Source organism: Protopterus annectens, chromosome 2.part1 (assembly GCF_019279795.1).
Source record: "Protopterus annectens isolate FY-2018-M chromosome 2.part1, PAN1.0, whole genome shotgun sequence".
NCBI classification, from domain to species: domain Eukaryota; kingdom Metazoa; phylum Chordata; order Ceratodontiformes; family Protopteridae; genus Protopterus; species Protopterus annectens.
This window is the reverse complement of record NC_056729.1, coordinates 32077480-32104393: the sequence shown is the minus strand read 5'-3', so window position 1 is coordinate 32104393 and position 26914 is coordinate 32077480. Positions and strand designations below refer to the sequence as shown.

The 26914-nt window shown below is 43.3% G+C and overlaps 1 protein-coding gene across 1 annotated transcript in view; it reads right to left on the bottom strand.

Moving 5' to 3' along the window:
• ARID2 (AT-rich interaction domain 2) overlaps nt 1–26914 on the bottom strand; it is a gene marked incomplete in the record, with an annotated part of 2057481 nt that overhangs the window by 1313872 nt on the left and 716695 nt on the right. The window contains 2 exon segments of the mRNA XM_044061997.1: nt 4012–4221; nt 4303–4399. Coding sequence (XP_043917932.1) covers nt 4012–4221; nt 4303–4399 — 307 coding nt within the window.

Sequence of the window (26914 nt, the reverse complement as noted above, 5' to 3'; positions counted from 1 at the left end):
AAAGAGGTCTATAATCTAGGCTCCCCCATTTGTTTGTCAACATGTTGAAAATCCTTGGATCCAGTTTCCACTCATGTGGGTCCATGAGGTTTCTGCCTAGTCCATCTGCCAGTCTATTTAGTTTTCCTGGCAGGAACTGAGCTTGTAGATTCACTTGTTAGCTGAAGGCTGTGCTCCATAATGCCATGGCTAGTCTGCAGAGGGGGTAAGAGTGTGTACCCCCCCTGCTTGTTTATGTACCACATGACCATGGTGTTGTCCGTCTTTACCATTAGTTGTCCAGGAAGAATGTGGTCCTTGAAGGCTGTCAGAGCATTCTGTACAGCTAACATTTCCTTTTGATTTATGTGTAGGTGCATTTGACTTGGGTTTCATTTGCTCTGAATGCACTTCCCTGCCAGGTGTGCCCCCCCCCCCCCCATGCATAGTCTGATGAGTCTGTTGTTAAGGTTTGGGTGGCAGGGGGTAGTGTGAATGGTAGTCCCTCGTTTTGGTGGCAGGCTTCTGCCCACCAAAGGAACTCTAGGCGTAGGCAAGGTATGACAGGAATCATAGCTTCAAGATCCTGTGAATGTTGACACCATAGGCTTTTGAAATACCATTGCAGTTTCCTCATAAGCAGCCTTGCATATGGAATTAGAAGAATGCAGGAGGCCATGAACCCCAAGGCTTGCAGTATTTGCCTTGCAGATGACTGGGTTTTTGTGGCCACTTGTTTGAAGTAGGTTGTCAAAGGAGTCAGTTTCTCTGGCGTGAGGAAAACCATCTGAGAAGTTGTATTCAAGCTTGCTCCCAGGAATATAATTTGTTGGCAGGTTATCAGGTGTGATTTCTTTTCGTTTATGGTGTACCCCAGAAAAGTCAGTACCCCTTGAACAAAGGCTAGATGTTTAAAAAGTATGTCTTGGCTTTCTGCCTGAATTAGACAATCGTCCAGGTATGGATATATGTGAATATTTCTTTGCCTGCAGAATGCAATGACTGGAGCTAGGCACTTTGTGAATACCCTGGGCACAGTAGATAAGCTAAAGGGCAGTGCAGAGAACTGCTAGTGAGTGCATGCAGCCTGCTTTGAAGCGTAGGTATCGTCTGCAAGACTCCCTGATAGGGATGTGCAGGTATGCCTCTTAAGTCTAGTGTTGTCAACAATGCATTTTTGCCTAGCATAGGAAGCAGCTGGTGAAGAGTCAGCATCTTGAATTTTGGAATCACCAGAAAGGTATTTAGAGTAGAAAGGTCCAGGACAGGACGCCATGTATTGCCTTTTCTGGGTACCAGGAAAAAAGTCTCATATAGAAACCTTGTCCCTTTTCCTCTTCTGGTACCAACTGAATAGCCCCCATGCTTGAGAGAGAGAGTACTTGATTTTGGGCCTCTGCCCACTGATTTGGGGGTAAATCTGGCCACCTGCTTAGTGTTGGTAAGGTGTGGAAGTGAAATCTGCATCCGCGGGACACCATATTTAAAACCCATTTGCCCTGGGTAATGAGTTCCCAGTTTTTGGCCTGCAGACCAACCTTTCCGCCTAAAGGAGCATTCAGTTGGGAAGTGCTTAGAAGTTTTAAAAGCAAGTCATTGAGACAGTTTTCCACAGGGGGGAGTCTTACTACTCCCTGATTTGGGTGCAGAAACCCCCCACTGCTTAGTCTTGTGTGTCCCCTGGGACTGAAACCTGGGGTTTCTGCTGTGTCTGGGTTTGGCTTGAGAAGACCTGGAAGGGGCTGGAAATTATCAATTCTTAGAGGGCCAGTGCCTACTAAATCTAGAAGGCTGAACTTGTAAGAAATATTAACAATTTGCATAGATTTAGCTTTATCTTCCATCGTTTTAAGAACTTCCTCAGCCTGGTTGCCAAACAGGCGGTCCTGATTTAAGGGAGCATCCAACAATTAAGCTTTAACATGATCAGGCAAAGATTGCTCCTTAAGCCAAGCATGCCTTCTGAGCACAGACCCAGTAAAAGCAGCCCTGCAAGAGGCCTCTAATGAATCAAATCCACATTGTAAAGTATGTTTTCCAACCTGTTCAGCAGAATGCATTAAATCCTGTAATTCTTTACTTTACGCACAGTCAGGAATCGACATAATTTTCTATTTAAGCAATCCAATAACATGTTGCGGGTACTTTAACATATGAAACTGGCAGTTTAAAGCCCTAATGGCAAAGGTTGCAGAAGTGTAAACCTTCTTACCCCATCCATCCAGTGCCCATGAGTCTCCATCAGAAGGGGTAGGATTTTTAGCAGTAGAAGCCTTAATGCCTTTGGGTCCCTGTGAAATAGTCTCTGGATCCGCAATACGATTTTTAAAAAGGAACTTGTGTGAATCAGGAACCCTGTAATATCTGTCAGGTTTTCTGGGAGCAGGAGGCAAAGAATCAGGGGCCAAACTAGATTCCGAAAAAGAATCATCAACAATGTCTAGTACAGGAGGAATAGCTAAAGACCTATGCTGAGGCAGGAGTAAGAAATCCCTAAGCCTCTTTTTTGAATCAGAAAAATCCTGGCTTTCCCATTGGAAATGCTCCCTTAGAGTGTCCAAGGTTTCACCAAAAGAAAAATCCTCTGGAGGGGAAGCAGAGAGAACAGAGTCCTCTGCATCAGAATCCTCATAAGTAGATAAGGGCAAATCCAGACCATCAAAAGAATCAGAAAAATGAGAATGCTGGTCAGAAGATTCATAAACAACTTCAGTCCTAGGTCTCTTAGAAGGGGGAGGTTGGCTTCCACTGAGAGTTATAAGATCTTCAGCCATTCTTATCATTTGTTTTTTAGGCATAGAGGCCTGAGCATGCGGCCTGGGCGTCGGTTTTTTAGGCATGGTTCGAGATTTAGGCCTAAATGAAGGAGGCGTCGTATGCAAGTCCGTAGGCCTGAATACACCTTCAGAAGCCGGTGCCTGCACAGCAGCTCCAGACCCATCCAAGGTAGAGACATCCGCGGGTTCCATAGTTGAAGCATCTCGTGGCATACCGGACTCCGAATAGGTCTCAGTAGAGGCCTGTGAATCAGAAGTTGCGGGTATCAGGGGCTGCGAAAGCACCTCACTGCGTACCAGCGAACTGGCGACTGGCTTAGGAGAAGCGTCATCGGCAGTTTTGGACCTCGGCGGCCTGTCTTATCTTTGTGTTTTTTCGGAATCCCGGTAGTCGGGATGGCTAACAGACAACGTTTCTGGATAATTAAACCAAGAACCGAAATATTTAGAGGCAAAAATATACCAATGACGGATAGTGCACCGATTAAATAAAGCACAAAACCGACAGCAAGGTAAGTCGTGGTCCGAGCCTAGGCAAGGAATACAGTACAAATGAAAATCTTTACGAGGTATTTGCTTTCCACAAGTAATGCAATTATTAACTTTTACTGACATCGGTAAGGAGCAAGAAAAAGTTTCTCCAATGGGGTACTTAGCTTTAGTTGAAGACTTCGGTTCTGAAACTTGAAAATGAAAATTTCAGGAGTCGGCCGACCAGCACTTTCGAACTGCTTCTGCTTCGAGCACCGCACAGCAAGAAAAACTGATGTAATGGCATCGGCTGCATGTTTTATACCTCAGACAACATGACGTCATGGAAGGGACAGCAGCCGACGCAGGACCAAAGACTTTGTTAATCAGGCCGACTGAGGGCTACTGCAAGCAGATAACCCAAATATAATGACTGCAACAGTGAAACACAAAGAACATAGAGGTTTCTCTTGTGATTCATCAGCAAGATAAAATACAAACTGCGGTATTAGTCCACAGACAGAAACCTGCAATAAGAAAACTTCTCAAACTAATGTCTGTTTGTAATGAATAACAGAAGCAGCCCCACATTAAGAATTAAAACTCTGGTTAATTGGATATGCTGACTGACATCAAATTCTTATTTCAAATATTAAAACACAAAGTAACCCACTTAAGATGAAAATAATAAAATGCTTATCCATAGCATTAAAAGTGAAAAAATGAAAATCCATCACATTTCAAATTTAGTCTTAGTGGTTTGTTAAGCATATCCAATACTCACCTATACTTTTTTCAACTCCAGCTACCTTGGTGCAGGACACATCTCCAAGTTCTGTTAACATGTACAGCACCTCGAGTGTAGAGATTACTAGCAGTACATCAGGTAAAGTGAGATGACATATTATCTCTCTGTAAGAGTCTTGATCCACATATTCACAAATCAAAACAGCATTATCTTCACCTTTACAGAGGTTTCCCAAAATTTCCATAGCTGAAACCAAACATTTAAAATCAGTCACAAATAATATTCTCATAATATAAAGTAACTGATGATGTACTAAAAAAGTAGTACCTCTCATTTTTGAGAATCTGTCCCTTGACATTAAGCATTTTGTAACAGTATGGAACATAAGGTGAGTAGTTCTGAAATCAACAGGATCCAGCTGAAGCTGCAAATACAAACAAAGGTAGGTGATTAGCCTGTTGTGCCCATGCTATCATGTACAAGAACTTAAATCACTTTGCTGACTAAAAAACAGAATTGTAAGTATAAAACGCAATAAATTAAACACGATCCTATAGTTAAAAGGAACAGTGTTATATAACTCTTTTACATGTTACATGACACCAGCATAGCAACAATTCAGAAGTCATATAAAACATTCATGGGTGACTAATTACCCCACTATCAACTGGGAATTGTATATGACACCAAATTTAAACAAACTGGCAGGGATTCCTAGATTTTGTAAACACACACTTCCTGGACTAGATTGTCAACACACCAAACAGGTGTGCAACCATAGTGGATCTGGTCCTCACTAATATGGGAGAGGGCTGCACATCCCCTGGTGTAATGTCTTCTCTGGCAGGGTCAGACCACAAAACGGTCTCATCTGAAGTAAAAATAAAACCCAGAACTTCAGCTAACCCTGGAATATTCAAAAAGTACTCTAAGGCCAACTTCCTACTACTAAACAAAAACCTGGCAAAATTTCAAGCCCCCACAACCCCCAAGAACACTGCTGTCTATGATGAACTGTCCACAGAAACTCTATATAAGCTGTTAACAAGTGCAGAGGCAAACTATACCCACCAGGAAGAAGTACAGAACTAATTCAAACAAGCCACCCTGGTGGAATCACATTAGCAATATGCTGCATAACAGAAAGAAAATCATGGCAGAAATTAGGAGGTGCACACCTAGAAGGAAAAAGCACTCTCAAACTAAACAAATAACTCAAGAGGACAAGTAAAGTCTACCAAAACCAAATTTGGGGTAAAGCTGGCCTCCCAGGCAGAGGACAACCATAAGGCATTCTATAGCTATATCCGCAACACCAAAGGCAGTACACAACTGTGTGCATAGCTCATTGTTAAAGTCACCTATAATGAGCCAGAAGATATAGCAAACCTACTGGCTGACTAATTCAATTCCAACCCCCCCCCCTCTCAACCTTTCCTCAGGAAATACCACCAAATATAACTCCCTCTACTATCACTCGGGAACAGGTCCTCAATGTTCTCTCTAAGAGCAAGAACACTGCATCTATGGGCCCCAGACAATACGCCAGGATGCACTCTCAATAGTATGAAATATGACCTATTAAGGGCCTCGAATTGCAATTTAATTGTAGCCTCCAAACAGGCTTTCTGCCTCATGTATGGAGGACAGCAACAGTCACCCCTCTGCAGAAGGATGATCCATCTACAGATATATATATATATATTGGAAACCTCCTGACACTGGACCCAACCCAATCTGGTTTGGTCAAGGCCAGGACATGTCTACTCAACCTGGTGGACTTCTTTGAGAAGGACAACAAAGCAATAGATGAAGGCAAAACGGTCCACACTGTCTACCTTAACCTGGCCAAGGAGCTTGACACAATATCCCACTCAGGCATTGTTGACAAACTCAAGAGGTTAGGTACAAAACTCAAACCAAAACACTGGCAGCTAAAATAACGAACTGGAATAACGACTTTAGCGTAAAATATATTTTAATCAATGCTTTCGTCAAAAAGACTTCTTCAGAAAGACAAATAAATCACACAAATCTTCCCATATAAATACTACAAACTATCCAATAAAATCACTGCAACTAATAATTCAATTAACAATTAAAACACTTAACCAAGGAAGTAATTAACACTTAAAATTCAACATTATGCTTACTTTCAAAATATAAAAGATTACATATATTACAAGTATTAAATAGCCAGTTTCCTATGCAATAAAAAAACATTTAATGATGACATCATTTAAGCCTGGGGGACTATCTGCTGCAAGCTTAATTTGCCACGGTCTCTTCTCTCAACACTATTTTTAAGGTTACCACCTCTCAAGTCTTGTCTAACATGATCTAAAATGGTAAAAATAAATTTCTTATAAGAAGCACATAACATTGAATGCCTATATAGAGCATTATTTTCATCCTTAGCTCTCAATGCACAATAATGCTCTAATTCTCTTACTAAGGCTTCTAGTGGTCATGCCTACATAGAATGCAGGGCAACCACAGCACAAGGCTATATAAACAATATTAGTTGTACTACAAGAAAATCTACCTGGGATGCTAATAGTGTAAGGTACATGGTCCAAAGTAAGACATGGACCTTCATAAAGGTACCTACAGACACTGCAACTATTGCATTTGAAAGTACCTTTGAGTTTAGATGTAATCGGTAGAGAAACACAAGTGTCATGAATCTCCAACATAATTTTAATACTATGATTTTTCTTATAAACAAAATAAGGTGTCCCACTCACAACATGAGATAAATCGCTGTTACCGTCTATAACCTTCCAATTATTCTGTACAATAGACTTAATCATACTATCAACTGTTGTACCTATACAGCATCTAGGTAGAAAGCTAACCTGATTGTGCTCATTACTCAATGTCTTTTTACCATTAAAGCCTTCCAAGAGTAAAGGTGGAAAGTCTGTACTTAGTCTTCTAATGATTTCCTGTGCTGCTTCATAAAGTAGATCTAAGGGATACCCTCTATCAAGAAACAGGTTATAAAACAGATTGCAGTCTTAAAATCTGTCTCTCTACTAACCATACAAGAAGCCTTTATAAACTGGCCTTTTGGAATATTTTTCTTCATGAAACCAGGATGGTTGCTCTTATAATTAAGATAACTAACAAAAGTACTTTTCCTGTGTATTCTACTATAAAATATTTTCCACGATTATTTCATGATAGTTCTACATCCAAACAGACTTTATTCACTATTTCACCAGCTGTAAAGTTTAAAAATTTACAGCTAGCATTTCTCTTCCAAAAATCTAACATGAGAGGTGGCAGAGCCTTTTATAATAAAAAATAGACGGTCAACGAACCAATGATAAAAAATAATGTTGGAGAAGTAGTTAATGGTGAGTAAAATCTCTCTCTCCCACCAACCCAAAACCAACCCAGCAAAAGTAGGAGCTACTGTGTCCCCATAGCAACTCCTTTGAGTTGTTTATAAAACTTGGCATGGAGTAAAAAATAATTATTGTCTAACAACAGTTATAACAAAGCAGTGTACAATTTAAAGAATCACTAGGCAAAGAATACTTATGCAAAAAAATCAAAACAAACTCTACCTTCTTTTTGAGGAACTGCCGTAAACAGAGACACTATATCCACTGTAAACATGAAGTAGTCACCATCACTATATTCATTTGTATTAAGAGAAAGGAGTCTAATTTGGTTCAAAAAATCCCACGAATCACAAATATACGAGGGAAATTTTTGAACCAAAGGATTAAACACTGAATCCAAAAATAAAGTGATTCCTTCTGTAATACACCCTGTAGCCGAAACTATTGGCCTGAAAGGGGATTAAGGGGGTCTTTATGAATTTTGGGTATACCAAACACGCCCACTCTGAGATTATCAATGCCCAAAAAAATCATATATTTCAACACTTAAATCACCATTCATAAGATGATCATATCAGTAATGTATATAACTGTAACAATTATTTCACCATAAGATGATCGTATAGGTAATGTATGTAACTTTAACAATTATTTCACCATACAAAACTTCCTGGTACTCGTCCTCATTATGTAACATTTCCACAATTACTCTATTATAATAAGACACATTCATAATAACCATCCCCCCATCTACTTTCATAAAACGCAAGTTTTTTTCATTCTTGAAGTCCAAAAATACTTCTCCTTCCTCTCTATTCAAACTGAAACATGGACAGTTTTTGAGTTTAAAGTGGACCTAATATCCCCCTCACAAAAATGCTCAAAAACTTTTAAAGGAAAATTCCACCTTAGAACTAAAAAAAAAAATGTTTTCATTTTATCTTTGTTTTTGAGCTATTTTAATGCCTCAAAATTACTATAAGTGCTTGTTTTACAATTTTAATGTGCTTCTCTCAAAACGGTGGATGATAGACCTGCCATGGTAACGTGATCTTATTTTCTTGCTTTCCTTCCTTCTTCCCAGAATACATTTCAAGTTCTCTTTATATGACTCATGCCAGACATAAGGAAGTGGTGCTGTTTTCTCATGTCATTAAAATATAATGGCAGGACTGTGAAAGCACTGTCATCTAAATGCACCTTATGTAAAAGAGCTGCTTCTCTGTTTACCTGACTGACCCTCATTTATCTGTCAGAGTTTGTTCGGTTATAAACAGCTGCTAGCTACTTGCAGCAAAATTTATTTATTTATTTATTTCCAGTTTGATAACCGGGGAAGTCCACTGGGCCCGAAAACCCGTTTTCAGTAGAGGCCCGGGGAGAAAAGCTCCATATTACAAACACATTGCACACTTAAAGCTCCGTATTCCTAAAACATTGCACACTTAATTTACAAACAAGTAAAAATAACATTTTTATACAATTGTATTGTTAGCATAGAAGAAAAAAAATTTACATAGATATGAAATGCACATGAGAGTGGATTGCACATGAAAAGAAAGCAGATAAAAAGAAGGTATGTTCTTACCATAACGTTCCATGTGAATTGTTCATCTCGCCTTTGTTCTTACACATGGGTTCGGAGCCGATCCTCGGCTCCGGGTCGGCCGCATCATAAGCTCTGCATCTAAGAGAAGCTCGAGGCACAGTCCCTATCCCATGATCCTCCGCTGCTATTCCTCAGATCTAGTTTGCAAGAAACCAGAATGCACTACCAACCCCTGCGTCTAACGCTCACGCAAGCATGCACCTGAACCTAACTTATAAACTAAACATAGACCGGTGTACACCTAATGAGACACCTAGTAATGAGCAGGTAGCACTAGATAACCCAGGGAAGACCAACCAGACACTAGTCGTACCAGTTCTTCCAGAACGCGGCGGGGGAAGGGGGGAGGGAATTTAAGAACAAAGGTGAGATAAACAATTCACATGGAACGTTATGGTAAGAATATAAATTCTTTATGTGAAATTGTTCGATCTTGTGGTTTGTTCTTACACACGGGTAGCGTCCCTAGCTCCGTTACCCTGGGTGGCTCACGGAAGAACATTCCCGAGAACAGTGGAACCAAAGGAAGCCCTGTCCTTGGAGGTCCTATCTACTTTGTAGCGAGTAATAAACGTATGAGGCTTTGCCCACGTAGCCGCCGCACAGATAGTATCCAATGGTAGACGAGTGGCATGGGCTAGAGAGGTAGAAACTGCCCTAGTAGAATGAGCCTTAGGCTTGAACGGAAGTGGTTGTTTGGAAGCTGAATAGACAAAATTTATGCAGTCCAAAAGCCATTTGGATAACGTGCATTTTGTTACTGCCATCCCTTTCTTATTATCCGCAAAGGAAATGAAAAGCTGATCTGATTTCCTGCATACCTTTGTTCTGTCCAAATAAAATCTCAGCTGTCTATGTACATCCAATTTCTGCAGCATGTATAGATTGATTAATATTAAGCATTGAACATACCTTCGGGAGAAATGGATTAGTGCGCAAGGTGACTCTGTCAGGATGAAAAACCATGTATGGGGGTCTGACAAGGCCTGTAGCTCTGATATCCTACGAGCTGAAATGACAGCAATAAGAAAAAGAGTCTTCCATGACAAATATTTAAGTGAACACGTTGACGCTGGTTCGAAGGGTGGTAACAAGTTGAGATAACATCAAATTCAAGCTCCAGGGAAAAAACGGATCCTGAATGGGCGGACGGAGATGAAAGGTACCCTTCATGAAAGCTTTACAAAGCCTGTGAGACATAAGTGTAGAGTCCCCTTCACCTACATGAAAGTTAGATATGGCAGCTAACTGCACTCTTATCGTGGACGTAGAAGCCCCTTCGTGAAAGAGTGTAGATAAAAAATCCAAGATTTTGTGTATCGGGACAACCAAGGGATCTATGCCTTGCCCTCATGCCCAACATGCAAAACGTTTCCATTTGCTCCTGTACAGTTTCCTAGTGGAAGCTTTGTGGGAAGAAACTAGAATGTGTTGTACTGCTGGAGACAAAAAATTTGACCTGGCTAAGTTGGGAAGCGGAGCAGCCAAGCTGTCAGTTTGAGGGACTGAAAAGATGGGTGAGGAACTCCTGACGAGTGTGTCAACAGGTCTGGCACTGGGTCCAGGATCCATGGTTCCTCCATCTGGTGCATTCGAAGAAAGGGAAACCAGATCTGTCGAGGCCAGAATGGTGCTATTAAAATGATCGTCCTTTCCAGACTCCTGGCTTTCTGTAGGAATTTGGGTATTAATGGAACTGAAGGGAAGGCATATAGGAGACCTGGGGGCCAATCGTGTACCAGTGCGTCCCTGGGGGCATCCCCCGGAGGGAGAAGTAGGGCAAAGTAGCTTCTGCATTTGGCATTTAAGGGGGATGCAAACAGATCGCAGCAAGGCTGGCCCCATCTGCGGAAAATCTTCTCTGCCACTTGACTTTTGAGGGACCACTCGTGAGGCAACAGGATGGCTCTGCTCAACCTGTCTGCGATGACGTTGGATGACCCCAGGATGTGCGTTGCTATTAGAAAGCGTCCGGTGGACACAGCCCATTGCCAAATTCTCAGGGCCTCTCTGCATAATGGGTAAGACCTGGTTCTCCCCTGTTTATGTACCAGACCACTGACATTGTCCATCTGAACTGCCACTGTTCCTAGAGGTAGGGAGTCGTGGAAGTGTTGCAACACTAGAAACACTGCTCTCAACTCCAGGACATTGATGTGCAGATTGTACTCCATCTTGGACCACTCTCCTTGGGCAGTTCTCCCCTGAAAAAGTCCCCCCACCCCATCAGGGAAGCGTCCGTGGTTATTGTGGCTGTAGGGCTGGCTAGCACAAACGGGTGACCTATCGCTAGATCTTGACTGTTCAGCCACCATCGAAGATCCCGCTTGCAAGTTTCTGTGATCAAGATGTGGTGTGACGATGGAAGCTGCTGGAATGACCACTGCGTGAAGAGCAGCCACTGGAGGACTCTCATGTGCATCCTGCCCAACGGAACTGCAATAAGGGTAGCTGCCATCATTCCCAGGGCTTTCTGCACTTGCGCGGCAGGAACTCTCTTGTTTTGAAGAAGAAAAATGACCTGATCCCTGAGGGTTGAAACTCTTGTCTGGGGAAGCTTGATCAAAGCTGTAGTAGTGTCTAAATCTGCCCCTATGAATGAGATATGCTGTGAGGGCGATAAGGCAGATTTTTCGAAGTTGGCTGTGATTCTTAAATAGGAACAAAGGTTGATGGTGTAGTCCCTGGCTTGTACAAGACAATGCTTGGTGGTAGCGGTGAGGAGCCAGTCGTCCAGATATGGAAACACCCAGAATCCTAGCCGTCTCAGGTGAAACGCCACTACTGCCATGCATTTGGTGAACACCCCTGGGGGCTGAGGTGAGACCAAAGGGCAGAGCTCGAAATTGGAAATGACAGGGTCCCAGCCGGAAGCGCAGGTGATCTCTGGACTCCCTGGCCATTTTGATGTGGTAGTACGCGTCCCTGAGATCTATAGAGCACATCCAATCGCCCTTCTGCAGAAAGGGAAGGATCGATTGTAGCGTGACCATCCGGAACTTTTCCTTCCTTACGAAGGTGTTGAGTTTGCTGAGGTCCGATATTGGCCTCCAGTCCCCTGTTTTCTTTGGAACTAAAAAGAACCTTGAGTAAGTTCCGGATCCTATTTGGTCCGCCAAGACTGGTTGGATGACTTTTTTTCAAGCAGCTTTCTTATTTCTATGGCTGCTTGATCTCGCAGATTGGGTGGGACATCTGGAAATCTCTTTTGATCGGGGGGAGTGGTTACAAATGGAATGTTGTATCCTCTGGTTATTATGCTTTTTACCCAAGAATCTGAAGTGAGATTTAGCCAGGCCTCTGGGTAAAAAGCCAAGCGACCCCAACTGCCTCCATAGTAGGACAGTCGGGCCTCCACTCAGGAGTGCTGGAAGGGCTTCTCAGGGGTGCTATTATCCCTGTCGCCCTGGTTCTGCGGACCCCCTCTGCCACCTGGGTGGCGTCTTCCATTTCTCCCCCCTCCTCTGCCTCTGGAGGGGGCATCACTCTGTGTGGACTGGAAAGATCCCAGAGTCTTTCGGAACCACATTTTTCTGCCTCTTTGCCCTTTGGGGTACGGTCTAGTAGGGGCAGAAAAACGGACCCCTACAACAGACAGGGTCTTACCTTCTTGCTCACACCGAGTGAGTGTCTCCTTTACTTTGGGTCCAAACAGGGTGGCACCATCAAAGGGGGCATTGGCAAAGGAAGACTTGAAGGCTTCTGCAAAGGAGCACAGGCGCATCCAGGATTGTCTCTGCAGAGCGATCGCGGAGGCTGCAGCCCTACTCGAACCTTCGGCCGCATACGAGATGAGCCTCATGGACGAGTTAACTATCGAAGTGAGGGTGTTGAGTTGTGCTGTAACTTTTTCCGAGACAGCATCTGTGTTACCCTGGAGAGGAACTCCCAGCTCCTTAAGGAGGTCTCTCTGAAGGCGCGTGAAGTGCGTGAGATAGTTCAGCGATCGCATGGAGAAAGTCGCTGAACTGAAAACGCGCTTCCCATACCTGTCCATAGTCCTGGAATCTTTGCTAGGAGGATGGACAGAGGAAGTCGCCTCGGACATTTCCTTCTTCGTGGCTGCCGCCACCACCACAGCATCAACTGGGACTCCCTTAGTGAGATAGGCCTTGTCCTGGGGGGCAGTGATATACTTATTGGGCCTCCGAGGGACTGGTTCCACTGTGTCCGGACTCTCCCACGCCCTTTGAGCTATTAGGTCCATCAACTCATCGAAGGGCGGAGTCACCCAGGAGGTAGAAGGTTGAGCCCCAAAAGCCTTCAGCAACACCAATTCGTCCTCAGTGGGGGCAAGTGACTGCCAATCACCCCTCTGCTTTAATATCTCCAGGATGTCAGCAAATGAGACATCCTCAGAGGGGGACCGTGGGGACCCCTCCGACTCATCCAAATCGGTGTCCGATGTCAGTGATTCCTGTGGGGAATCAATGTGCCTCCTCTTGCACAATTTCTTCCTCAGAACTTCATCGGGGGGGGGGGCATCTGGTGAAGCTTCCGAGGAACAGGGGACACCCTCTGTGCTGGCTGAGGCATTGGGTCTCTACGCTTGGCCGGAATTGCGGGTGCAGAAACAGAAGGCGGTCCCTTGGGGGAAGGAGAAGACGACTCCGATGAATTAAATGTCTGTTCAGACAGGACCTTCCTCATGACGTCGAAGGCACCTGAGCCCCGGGCCGAGGACTCCACCGGATCCGAAGAGCACGGCAGCTTCCCCGAAACCGGGACTACGGGCTCCGACCCAGACGACGGAGCCGAGCTAATCTGCGCCGAAGCTCCAAGGGGGAGCGTCAGAACCAAAAGGTCAGTTCGACTCTCCGCACCGGAACTGAGGAGAGACCGTCGGCTCCGAGACTCCCCGATGGGCTCCGAGGGAGTTGAGGTCAATGGTGCCGACCGCACTAAAGAAGGCTTTGGCACTGAGGGGTTAACAATCATCGGTTCCTCATCTCCCGGCTCCGAGGACTCAATGGGTCTCGGAGGAGGATCTGCATGAGACACAGGGAGGGCTTCAAGTTTCGATACCAACTGGAACGAAACCACAATCAGCTTGGATAGAGCCGTGTTCTCCATAAGCTTCTGCACCACTCGATCCACGTCGTTGTCAGATAACGGCCTGGAAGAATGGGTCGAAGGGGCCAAAGATGTCACCAAGCGAAGGATCGAAGATGGAGGCACCTCCGATACCGGCTCCAAGACCTGGGCCTCGATCAGAGACAATGGTTCGATGCTCGGCCCCGAGGTCTGTGGAGCCGATGACCGAATCTTAGTAGAGGTGCTCAGAGCTGATGACGTGGGCTCCGATACCTTCGAAGACTTCGACGCCTGATCAGCCTTCTCCAAGGCTTCTTGAAAGTCGGGCTTTAGCAAACCCCTCTCGATTAACTTCCTGCGCCTCTCCATCATGACCCTTCCACTGAAGGAATGACAGATGGAACAGTCTTCCTGCAGCTGGAGAGGGCCAAGACAGTAGACGCAGGAAGTATGATAGTCGGTGATGGACATCTTCTGTCCAAACTGACATCTCTTGAACCCAGACTTGGCCTTTTCTGCCATGTCCAAAACAAGTAATAAGCACTAACAATTCTAAATATATAGAACACTGCACACAACTACAACTACACAGCAAAGTACTAACAATATTAGAAATACTAATATTTATCTATATATATATGTATATATAAGCCTATAACTATAATTTTGCTACTGTCAGAGCCCTGACCGGACTAACTCGGCCTAAACCGAAACTTGGAAAAAAAACTATATATATATATATATATATATATATATATATATATATATATATATATATATATATATATATAACGGGTAAAACCCTAAGAAAAAACAGACACACAAACTGGTTATTAAGTCAAAACTAACTGGAAAAATTAGTTTTAAATAGAATACTAATTGTAAAATACAAAGTTTTACTGGCCCGAGCTTTCTCCTCGACACGATCTGTTGCAGCGGCAAACTAGATCTGAGGGATAGCAGCGGAGGATCATGGGATAGGGACTGTGCCTCGAGCTTCTCTTAGATGCAGAGCTTGTGATGTGGCCGACTCGGAGCAGAGGATTGGCTCCGAACTCGTGTCTAAGAACAAACGGCGAGATCGAACAATTTCACATACAGTTTTTTTTTGTAAGAGCAGTCTTTTGTAGTCCTAAACTTGATAAACCCTCCCCCTTACTTTCATGCTGAGGTGTAAAAACTCTCACTGCAGTAAATAATCCTTGCTGTACATTTACAAGTGACAAGTAGTAGGACTCTAAACTTATTCTGTCTGCTACTTCCCAAAGCCTTCAGTGGGAGGATTGTTCTCTCTCATGAATGATGCAGATTTAAAATGTGCTTTACTAGTTCCCTCAATTATTTCCGTCATGTTCCCCCTCCTTTTTTCTCTTTCATGGTAACCGGGAAAGTGAACTGGTCCCAGGACCCTTTTCAGCCACAAAATAAGCTACACTGGCAAAGATAATTATTAAATGCACTTATCAATACAAATAAAAAATACTGATAGAAAGGCATTGACCAAGATTGCATGTGGAACACATAGCCAATGTGTGACGGTGGTCACGTAAATCACTGAGCAACATTTACTAGAATCTATACATTAATAATGCTTAACTATACTATGTTTAAAATAAATAATTCATTGTATGCACACATATTGCACACACACGTGTGTGTGTGTGTGTGTGTGTATATATATATATATAATATATATATATATATATATATATATATATATATATATATATATATATATATATATATATATATATATATGTATTTGTATATAGTGTGTTTCTGTATATGTGTATGCATATAAAGTACATGTGTACAAAAGCGTGTGCGCACACGCGCATTTAAACACAGTTAAGTACTTCTGATTTCCTTTTTTAGTGTTCTTAATATAAGGGCACATAGTAAATGTATGTTAAAGTAAAATCAGCTGTATATTATGGTTGCTGTCTGACAATGCATGGACTGACTCAGTCAGTGGGAATCTCTTACAATGGATCTGCATATACCAGATATGCATCCCCCTCTGGAAGGATGTCACACAAAGCATAAAAGACCTTTTTTATGAACAGTATCAGCGCACCTAGTTGATAGGGTTGGCTTGTGAGAGTGTGTGTGTGTGTGTGTGTGTGTTGGGGGGGGGGGGCTGGCTTGAAAATGGTAAATGCATTTATGCTTTACAAGAAAAAATATTACTGACTTTTCTCTAAATGTCACAGAAATATTTGCTACTATTAAGTTATCTTAACACAAACTACTATAAATAGCATTTACAGCTTAGAATTTCAATACTGTGTTGCTGCTTATGCAAATTTGTCAGAAGAGTTGACAATTGCCTTTAAACCCCTTGACTGATCTTAATTGCTTTGTTTTGCCATGAAAGGGGAGTGTTAAGTTCTCCTCCCCTATGCAATAAAAACAGTGGAAAGAATTCCACACCTTTCTTGTTTTTTTATATCAGCTGCTGTGTTCCTGACATTAGCAGGATTAATTACCCATCGGACCGAGCTAGGAAAGATGTGCAGCAGGTAAAGGTGATAAAGGATAATGAGGGAAACATACTCACAAGCGAGGAGAGTGTGTTGAGGAGATGGAAAGAGTACTTTGAGGGGTTGATGAATGAAGAGAATGAGAGGGAGAGAAGGTTGGATGAAGTAGGGATAGTGAATCACGAAGTACAATGGATTAGCAAGGAGGAAGTAAGGATAGCTATGAAGAGAATGAAGAATGGAAAGGCTGTTGGCCCAGATGACATACCTGTGGAAGCTTGGAGGTGTTTAGGTGAAATGGCAGTGGAGTTTTTAACCAGATTGTTTAATGAAATCTTGGAAAGTGAGAGGATGCCTGAGGAATGGAGAAAAAGTGTTTTTGGTACCGATTTTTAAGAATAAGGATGATGTGCAGAGCTGTAGTAACTACAGAGGGATTAAACTAATCGGTCACAGCATGAAGTTGTGGGAAAGAGTAGTGGAAGCAAGGTTAAGAAGGGACGTGATGATTAGTGATCAGCAGTATGGTTTCATGCCTTCAAAGAGCACTACAGATGCAATGTTTGCTCTGAGAGTGTTGATGGAAAAGTACAGAGAATGTCAGAAGGAGTTGCATTGTGTTTTTGTAGACTTAGAGAAAGCATATGACAGGGTGCCTAGAGAGGAGTTGTGGTATTGTATGAGGAAGTCAGGAGTGTCAGAGAAGTATGTAAGAGTGGTACAGGATATGTACGAGGGTAGTGTGATGCGGTGAGGTCTGCAGTGGGAGTGACAGATGCATTTAAGGTGGAGGTGGGGTTACATCAAGGATCAGCTCTGAGCCCTTTCTTATTTGCAATGGTGATGGACAAGTTGACAGACGAGATCAGACAGGAGTCCCCGTAGACTATGATGTTTGCAGATGACATTGTGATCTGTAGTGAGAGTAGGGAAAGTACAGTTTTGTACCTACCATAAATGTAGATGTTCAAGTGTACACCCTGCTGCAGTCATCACACTTGGGTTATCCTGTCATCAGGCGGTCCCACAGTCGGCTGGAATTCCAAAGTCTTGGTCCGGCGTCGGTTGCTGTCGCTTCTTCCCTGACGTCAGTGCGCCAGCGGTATATATAATGCATCCAACGCCATTTTCTTCAGTTTTTCTTGCCCCAGATGTCAGGTGCCCCCAAAAAGGTGGTCAGTAATTAGTACCAATTTAAGAAATTTTAGCACAAACACAAAATCCCTCCAGCTATAAGCAAATGCATCAGGAAGGTATTGTAGAGATTTAGCCAGTTAGATCAGAGGGGATGGAGGGAGGGTAACCTGGACTGCAGCAGGGTGTACACTCGAACATCTACATTTATGGTAGGTACATAACTGTACTATGTTCATCGTGTTACCCTGCTGCAGTCATCACACTTGGGTAGAATCCCAAAGCTAAGGATGGGTGGAGGAGTCATAGAGGGTTAGAGGAGGCTAGAAGGCCCTGCAGAACTGCAGTGGCGAAGCCAGCTCTAGTCGTAGAGTAAAGTGGTAAGTGATAGTGTTTGGTAAAGGTGTGTACTGAACTCCAAGTTGCAGCTTCCAAAATCTCCTTGGTTGGAACCCCCCTGAGGAAGGCTGTAAATGTAGCTGTTGCCCTGGTAGAGTGGGGCCTAATCGTAGCAGGAACAGGTTTTCCATGATGGGTATAGCAAAAACGAATGAAACGTCCTATCCATTTGGAAATGGTTTGTTTTGATATAGGCTTCCCTTGTGAAGCTGTAGCATAGGATACAAAGAGCTGGTCAGATTTTCTGAAAACCTTAGTTTTATCCAAGTAGTAACGAAGTTGCCTGTGAATGTCCAAGGAATGCAGGAGTCTTTCTCCTTTGTTCTGTGGATTTGGGAAGAAGGTGGGTAAGTGGATGGTTTGATTTAAAGCCACACTGGAAACCACCTTAGGCATGAAGGAAGGATTAGTTCGTAGAGAAACTCTATCTTGATGGAAAATGAGGTAAGGTTCCACTGCCATTAGTGCCTGCAGCTCTGAGACTCTTCTGGCTGAAGTTATTGCTAGCAGCAGGGCAGTCTTCCATGATATAAACTGTAGATCTGCAGAGAAAGCTGGTTCAAAGGGAGGTAGCGTAAGTTTTTCCAGAACAAAATTGAGGTCCCATGTTGGTGTAGGTGCTCTCCTGGGGGGTCTAATGTTTTTTGCCCCTCTGAGGAACTGCCTTAGAAGTGGATGTGAAAATAAGGGTCAGTGTTGTAGTGGGCTAAAATAGCTGATGCATGGATTTTAATGGAAGAAAAAGAAAGTCCTTTGTGCAGCATCTTAGCTAAATACTGTAGAATCTGAGGCATGTGAGGCTGAAGTGTATTTTGGCCTTTAGCTTGGTTCCAGGCGCAAAACCTTTTCCATTTGTCCGAGTAGGCCTTTCTGGTGCTGGGCCTCCTAGCTTCCAGAATAACATCCATAACTGCTTGGGAAAGAGGAGCTGGCTGGATGCTTAGGTGATTTGCCATGCAGCCAGATTTAAGGTTTTGAGCTGGCTGTGTAGAATCTGATTGTTTTGCGGTGTGAGCAAATGGGCAATTTGTGGTAAAATCCAAGGTGGACCCTGGGCCATATTCCTTAATAGTGGGTACCAGTGCTGGCGTGGCCAGTCTGGGGCTATGAGTATCAGTCGTGGTCTCTCCTTTCTGACTTTCAGAAGCACCTTTGTGAGGAGAGGCAATGGAGGGAAGGCATATACTGTCAGGTTTTTCCAACTGAATGAGAGTGCGTCCACTTTCCAAGCTTGATGGTGAAGTGTCCTTGTACAAATTTTGTTAGCTGATAGTTTTGGGGGCTGGCAAACAGGTCTATGGTCTGGAAGGCCTCATTTTTGAGTTATTGCAAATACTTGTGGATCCAGTTTCCACTCGTGGGGATCCATGATGTTTCTGCTGAGGTCGTCTACCAATGCGTTCTTTTTTCCTGGCAGGAATTGAGCTTGTAACTGAACTTGGTAAGCCAGTGCTGTGTTCCACAAGGTCACTGCTTGCCTGCATAGAGGGTAGGAGTGTGTACCCCCTTGTTTGCTTATGTACCACATTACTGTGGTGTTGTCCGTCCTTATTGTAAGTTGTCCTGGATGTAATAGGTTCTTGAAGGCTATCAGAGCATTCTGTACAGCTAGCATCTCTTTTTGATTGATGTGCAGATTCCTTTGATCTGCAGTCCATATGCCTTGAACGCACTGTCCTGCCATGTGTGCCCCCAGGCGTAGTCCGATGCATCTGTTGTCATAGTTTGCCTGGCTGGGGGCAAGGTGAAAGGCTGACCCTTGTTGAGATGACATGCCTGTGACCACCATAGAAACTCCTGTTGTAGGCAGGGAATGAGAGATCATTGTGTCCAAGCTGTGGCTGTGTTGAGACCATACGCTTTTTAGGTACCACTGTAATTTCCTCATATGCAGCTTTGCAAATGGTATTAGTAGTATGCAAGATGCCATGAAGCCCAAGGCCCGTATAATTTTTCTTGCAGGGAGTTGGGTCTTTGTTGCCATTGTTTTGAAGTATTGAGTCAGTTGTAGTTGTTTGTCTGGCGTCAGATAAGCCTTCTGGGCCGTTGTATTCAAGCTGGCACCCAGGAATGTCATATTTTGTGAGGGTACTAGTTTTGATTTCTTTTCGTTTACTGTGTACCCCAGGCAACTTAAAAGATGTTTTACAAAAGCCAGATGTTGTAAGAGGATGTCCTTGCTTTCTGCTTGGATGAGGCAGTCGTCCAGGTATGGGTATATTTGAATTCCTCGTTGTCTTCAGTATGCAATTACTGGTGCCAGGCATTTTGTGAAGACCCTGGGCGCAGTGGATAAGCCAAAGGGCAGTGCAGAGAATTGGTAATGGGTTGAACCTGCAATGAAACTGAGGTATCTTCTACAACTTTGTCTGATAGGGACATGCAGGTATGCCTCCTTGAGGTCCAACGTTACTAGCCATGCTTTCTTGCCCAACATGGGAAGAAGCTGCTGTAGTGTTAGCATCTTGAATTTGGGTACTTGTAAGAAGGTGTTTAAAACTGAAAGGTCCAGAACTGGTCTCCAGGCATTGTCCTTTCTGGGGACTAAAAAGAGTCTTGAGTAAAATCCTTGGCCTTGCTCCTGTGTAGGTACCAGTTGAATGTCTCTCATGTCCATGGGAGCTGTAATTTGTTTTTGTGCCTCTGCCCATTGATTTTGTGGCAGGTTTGGCATTCCTCTTTTCATTGGCAAGGTGTGGAAATGGAATCTGTATCCTCGTGAAATTATGTCTAGGACCCATTTGTCCTTTGTGACAATGTGCCAGTTGTCTGAAAAAAGTGTGAGTTTTCCTCCAAAGGGAGCTGCCAAGAGAGAGTTGCTTGGCCAGATGAGGTGCAAGTCATTGAGTTTGCCATCTAGTAGTTTGGGGGCTGTCTTCTCCTCCCTTCTGTGTTGCAGTGCCCCATTGTCAGGTTTGTATTGGGCTTGTGGTTGTCCTCTGCCTTTTGGGCATCTGTATTTACCCCTCTGGGGTCTGTCAGTAGCTGGAAAGGACCAATTATTTGTTGGCCAATTTCTGCTGAAGCGAGGGGGCTGTACCTGTAGAAAATCTTTGACTGTCTGCATAGATTTTGCCTTATCCTCCATTTTCTTTAAGACTTCTTCTGCTTTAACTCCAAATAGAACATCCTGCTGTAAGGGAGCATCTAGAAGCTTTGCTTTAACATGATCAGGCAGAGTTTGTTCCTTTAACCAAGCATGCCTACGTATAACAGACCCAGTGACAAGCTGCTCTGCAGGAAGCCTCTAAAGAATCAAACCCACATTGTAAAGTATGTTTGCCCACTTGTTCAGTTGCATGCAACAGATCCTGCATTTCTTTCAATTCAGACTGTTGAGGGAGTGTGCTCATTTTTGTCTTAACTGAGACATTAGAAATTGCTGATATTTTAGCATGTGAAATTGGCAATTTAGTGCTCTCATAGCTAGAGTGGCTGAGGTGTAAACCTTTTCCCCCCACGTCTAGTGCTCTGGAGTCCCTTTCAGAGGGTACAGGATTTTTGCCACAGAAGCCTTAGCCCCTTTGGGACCCTGGGAGATGGTCTCTGGATCAGCAACAGGGCTTTTATAAAGGAATTTGTGGGAGTCAGGCACTCTATAGTATCTGTCTGGTTTGGCTGGAGCAGGAGGCAGAGAATCTGGGTTCAAACTAGATTCTAAGTAAACATCATCCACAATGTCTAAAACTGTGGGGATGGCAAGTGGTCTGTGCTGGGGGAGTAAAAGAAACTCTCTGAGCCCTTTCTTTGAGTCAGAGTAGTCCTGACCTTCCCAGTGAAAATGTTCCCTCATAGTGTGTAAAGTTTCCCCAAAGGAGTAGTCTTCAGGAGGAGAAGCTGAGGGAATAGAATCCTCAGCATCAGAATCTTCATAAGGGGGAAAGGAGTAATCTTGGTCCTCAGAGGAGCCTGAGGAAATAGACACTTGATCAGAGGAGGCATAACCTTCCTCTTGTCTAGGCCTTTTGTCGGGTGGGGGTTGGGAACCCCTTATTAAAGAGATCAAAATCTTCAGCCATTTTAAGCATCTGTTTCTTAGGCATGGGGCCTTGAACTGGAGACTGAAGTGCAGTCTTTTTTGGTTTAATAGGAGTCTTAAGCTTAGGATACGTTTTTATGGTGAGCGTCGTCGGTCTGAAGACGCCTTCAGAAACCGAAGGTGTTTCTGCAGCACCATCTTTTTCTGCAGTGTCGTCGGTAGGGGCTAAACAAAATGGATGCGTCGGCCGAGCACTCTCCGCCAAAGTCTCCGAAGCGGTCTCGGGTTCCAAATCTGCGGTAGTCAGGGGCTGCGTCAGAGCCTCACTGAAGACTGGTGAACCGGAGACCTGTCCAGCCGAGGCCTCGGAGTCTGGCTTGGGTCTAGGCTCCCTGTCCTTATCCTTGCGTTTTTTGTGCATGCCGGTAGTCGGTTGCTCTGACGGCATTGTGCAGTTAAAATTTCTACCGAAGTAGTGTCGTGCGAAATCAACACATCTTTTTATAGTACGCTTATTAAACCTAGCACAAAAACGACAACCAGTGACGTTGTGGTCTGGGCCTAGGCAAGGTATGCAGTAAGAATGAAAATCCTTATGAGGTATTTGCTTCCCACAAGAAATACAATTGTTAACTTTTTCTGACATCAGTCTGAGGAAAGAAAAGTTTCCCCAATGGGGTACTTAGCTTTATTGAAGACTTGGATCTGAAATTCGACTTCGAAAATCTCAGGAGTCGGCCGACCGGCACTTGCGAACTGCTTCTGCTTCGGGCACCGCGCGGCAAGAAAGACTGGAGAAAATGGCGTTGGATGCATTATATATACCCCTGGCGCACTGACGTCAGTGAAGAAGTGACAGCAACCGACGCCGGACCAAGACTTTCGAATTCCGGCCGACTGCGGGACCGCCTGACGACAGGATAACCCAAGTGTAATGACTGCAGCAGGGTAACACGATGAACATCAGGTGGAGGAGACCCTGGAGAGATGGAGATATGCTCTAGAGAGAAGAGGAATGAAGGTCAGCAGGAATAAGATAGAATATATGTGTGTGAATGAGAGGGAGGATAGAGGAATGGTGAGGATGCAAGGAGTAGAGGTGGCGAAGGTGGATGAGTTTAAATACTTGGGTCAAAAGTTCAGAGTAACGGTGAGTGTGGAAGAGAGGTGAAGAAGAGAGTACAGGCAGGATGGAGTGGGTGGAGAAGAGTGTCAGGAGTGATTTGTGACAGACGAGTACCTGTAAGAGTGAAAAGGAAGGTCTACAAGAGGGTAGTGAGACCAGCTATGTTACATGGGTTGGAGGCAGTGGCATTGACAAAAAGGAAGGAGTTTGAGCTGTATGTGGCAGAATTAAAGATGTTAAGATTTGCACTGGGTGTGACGAGGGTGGACAGGATTAGCAATAAGTATATTAGAGGGTCAAGCCCAGGTTGGAAGGTTTGGAGACAAAGCCAGAGAGGCACGATTACGTTGGTTTAGACATGTACTGAGGAGGGATGCTGAGTATATTGGGAAAAAGATGCTAAGGATGAAGCTACCAGGTAACAGGAAAAGAGGAAGACCTAAGATAAGGTTTATGGATGTGGTGAGAGAGGACATGCAGGTGGTTGGTGTGACAGAGCAAGATGCAGAGGACAGGAAGAAATGGAAACAGGTGATCTGCTGTGGCGACCCCCAACAGGAACAGCCGAAAGAAGATGATGATGATGAATTACCCATCTAAGATTGAAAGCAGTACCTGACAAGGTAAACTACAGATTTAACTGTGTCTATATGTCATGCAGGTGGAGACAAATTTCTCTGCAAATTATGCAAGAAGATGATTTAAAAAAAAAAAAAAGTAGGTGGACTTTCCCTTCCTTTGACTACAATCCAAGGAAATAAAAGTTTTAAAAACTACAAGCAGGTTTCTGGTACATACACAATGCTGGAACCATATTGTAGGGAGAAAAGAAACCTAATGATTGAGTTAAGCTGTATGAGAGGATGGAGTTTTCCTTTAAAGTAGAATGTAAAGCTGGACTATACACAGAGGGTTTAGTAATACTCTTCTTTAACAGATATAACTTTCATAAGGTATATTAAATGCAGCTTCCTAGTATACAACTTCAAATTTAACAATGTGTTGGTTATACTAGCTTGCCGGCTCAGTAAAAAGTTAAAACCCAACTGTAAAACTCTGATGTAAGTCAGTCAAGTTAAAGTCTGATAAATTGTAACAGCAGAACTCACTTTCTCTTGTTCGGTAAACGTTACTTGCGATGACAACTTCTCCACAGACTCTGGACACTGTCTTGCTTTTCACCCCTCCATAGTTTTTTTTGAAGATGTAGCAGTACTATTCATTCCAGCTCCAGAATTGGCTGGCCGGGGAGAACGTAATGGTAATTTAGGTACCTGGGAAGTTGTAGAAGCACCTATGTCTGTAGGTACATTTATGAAGGGTCATATCATACTTTGGATCATGTAACTTACATTATTAGCATCCCAGGTAGACTTTGTTGTACTACAACTAATACTGTTATATAGCCTGGTTGCCCTACATTCTATGTAGGCATGACCACTAGAAGCCTTAGTAAGAGACTTGAAGAGCATTACTATGCATTGAGAACTTAGGATGAAAATAATGGTCTTTATAGGCATTCAGTGTTATGTGCTTCCTATAAGACATTTACTTTTACCATGTTAGACAAGACTTGAAAGGTGGTAACCTTAAAAATAGTGTTGACAGAAAAGAGACTGTGTAGTAATTCAGCTTGCAGCAGATAGTCCCCCAGGCTTAAATGATGTTGTCAACATTAAATGTTTTTTATTGCACAGGAAACTGACTAACATTTGTATTTCATAATCCTTTATACTGTGATAATAATCACAGTGTTGAATTTTAAGTTTTAATTACTTTCTTGGTCAAGTGTTTTAATTGTTTAATTGAATTACTGGTTGCAGTGACTATATTGGATAGTTTGTAGTATTTATATGGGAAGATGTGCATTTGTTTTTCTTAAATCTTTTTGACGAAGGTGTTGAATAAAATAAATTTTACACTGAAGTTGTTTATCCAGTTCGTTATTTGGGCTGCTAGTGTTTTGGATTTAGTTTTGTTCCTGTTTGGTTACGCTTGTTTCCTTGGGATTCAGCCTGTTTTTGGTTAGGTTAGATACAAACCCATAGCCAGACAGGACTCCGGAAATTCAAATTGGGGAGTCCACCTCTAAAAACAGGAAAGTCACAAGTGGACTCCCTCAGGGATCAGTCCTGGGACATCTCCTTTTTGGTGCTTACTTCTATAAAGTTGAAGCCAATGTCAACAATCTCTAGCTGACTAAATTTGCAGATGATTGCAAATTAAGAGCTGTCATTGAGTCTTCTGCGGACACAATTCTCCAAGAAGGGCTGACACAGGCAATCAACTGGTGTCAGATCCATGGAATAAAACTAAATGTCAAGAAATGCATAACAGTATCCTTTAAGAAGTCATTTATGCCCCTTGTAACTATCATATTGCCAACACACCCCAATGGAGTTGACCCAGTAGTCAGGGACTTGGGAACACAGATAGTAATCTAGCCTTTGACCATCACATGTCTACAGTAGTGAGGAAACCATTCTGTTGTGCAACTTACAAAGGTATGGCATCTAGGTCTAAGGAAATATTGTTCCACTGTATTCGGCATTCATCAGACCCATCAGTAAGTACAATGCCACCCTTTGGTATCTAACCAGGCATATCCAACAACTGAAACATCTACAGAAGTTAGTCTCTAAAAGAATACAGGGCTTAAGTAACATGTCCTATGAAACCCACTTCATGGCCCTATACATGTATTCAGTCTCCTACAGGCTGCTGAGGGAAGATCTATGCCTGGCATTCTCAGACCCCACTCTGATGAACCTCCTGCATATCCGCAAAACAAACAGCACCAGAATTACCTTTTCTAAAGACTTAAACCTCGTCTGTGACATCAATCCGACCTGCTGGAGAGAAAAGTATGGATCCCAGAGACCATCTCATCTCTGAATAGGCTCCCCCATCCATGAGAAGTACAGTTCATCCCCAACTCAATTCAAGTGTAATTTGGACAAATGGATGGAGAACAGGAAACTCATCCCTGTTTTGGCACCTATGTCTCTAATGGACACAGACAGCCTTGTAAATGGTTAATCTTCCAAGCACCTGCTTACACTTATCAAGTGTACCAGAACTCGTCACAGACTTGGGATGCATGGCTACAGTTAAAAAGGTCCTTGTGGTTACTATCCTAGTAAACACCTATGAACCTATTTTCTAGTAGCAGACTTTCTTGCCTCCATAAGTAACTGCTACATGTCCTGAGTAAACAGGTGCAGAAAGGAATTAAGACCCTATCATCCAGACAGTCAACTAAAGCTAATTAATGTTGGGCTGTATCAAACACCCTTGTTCTTGTGTGAGCAGATCAATTTTGTCAGGAAACGTGGTAATTAGCACAAACATTTCCAAAAGAAGAAAAAACCACAATGATCTTGGGGGTTCCCTATGAATCTTCATAAGTACCCAGGATATTAGTGGAAAGGGTGGAAAACTGTACACGAACATTCCTGTCCCAGAAAAAGAAAAAAAAGGCATCTTGTCTTCCAGGCCTCCTTATGTGGAATTCTAGAACAGAATCTTGCCAGCTGATTGTTCAGAGAGAAGGCAGACAGATTTACTTGTGGAACTCTCCACAGATAAAATTTCCGAAGACTCAGAGATCTAGTTTCCATTCATAACGGTCTGCCCTGGTCCTGCTCAACCCGTCTCCAACAATGTTGCTCTGACATAATGAAAGATGCCTGCAGACTTAGACTGTACTGTGAAGCTATATCCTAAGTTAACATGACTTCCTGATGTACCACATGACTGTGGTACCGTCTGTAACAACTTAAGGATGTCCTGGGGACCAAAGATGATTCAGACAGCAGAGTG